This window comes from Phaethon lepturus, unplaced genomic scaffold (assembly GCF_000687285.1).
Source record: "Phaethon lepturus isolate BGI_N335 unplaced genomic scaffold, ASM68728v1 scaffold9900, whole genome shotgun sequence".
Classification (NCBI taxonomy): Eukaryota; Metazoa; Chordata; class Aves; order Phaethontiformes; family Phaethontidae; genus Phaethon; species Phaethon lepturus.
The window spans coordinates 30,748-31,206 of record NW_010509822.1 but is presented as its reverse complement, the minus strand read 5'-3'; the positions used below and the strand labels follow the sequence as shown (position 1 = coordinate 31,206).

The 459-nt window shown below is 45.5% G+C and overlaps 1 protein-coding gene across 1 annotated transcript in view; it reads left to right on the top strand.

Annotated features, from left to right (window-relative positions):
* Window positions 1-294: 294 nt before the first annotated feature.
* DDX24 (DEAD (Asp-Glu-Ala-Asp) box helicase 24) overlaps window positions 295-459 on the top strand; it is a 16,863-nt gene continuing 16,698 nt past the window's right edge. Inside the window, exon 1 of the mRNA XM_010287208.1 lies at window positions 295-459. This exon is cut by the window's right edge and continues 571 nt beyond it. Coding sequence (XP_010285510.1) covers window positions 295-459 — 165 coding nt within the window.

Sequence of the window (459 nt, the reverse complement as noted above, 5' to 3'; positions counted from 1 at the left end):
CCGGGCCTTGCCGGGCCTTTGGTCAGTGATACCCGGGGTAGGCAGGGACGGGAGCGCTTGGCGGCCTGCGGTGATTTATTTCGGCGATTTCGATTTTATCCCGGAGCTGTTCCAGGAGCGAGGCTATAGGCCTGCTCTGCTGCAGTTATGTTTAAGGCCATTCATACTATTTCCCCCAAAGGAAAAGAATTAGGCCTTGCTTTCCTGTGTGCTTGAATATCGTCAATGTAATCCTCATTCTTTTGATCTGATGCTCTGCTTTTTTGCCTCCCTCCAGTTTCGTTTTAGGTAAAAATGAAGCCCAAAAAAGGAGGGAGATTTAAATCTTCCTTTAAATTGAAACAAAAAGGCATTGAAGTAACAGGAGAATGGAAAACAGTGCACATCGACCCCAATCTATTTGCTGATGAGGAGTTCAGAGATATAGTATGCTTGGAGGAACTTACAGAGTACAAACTA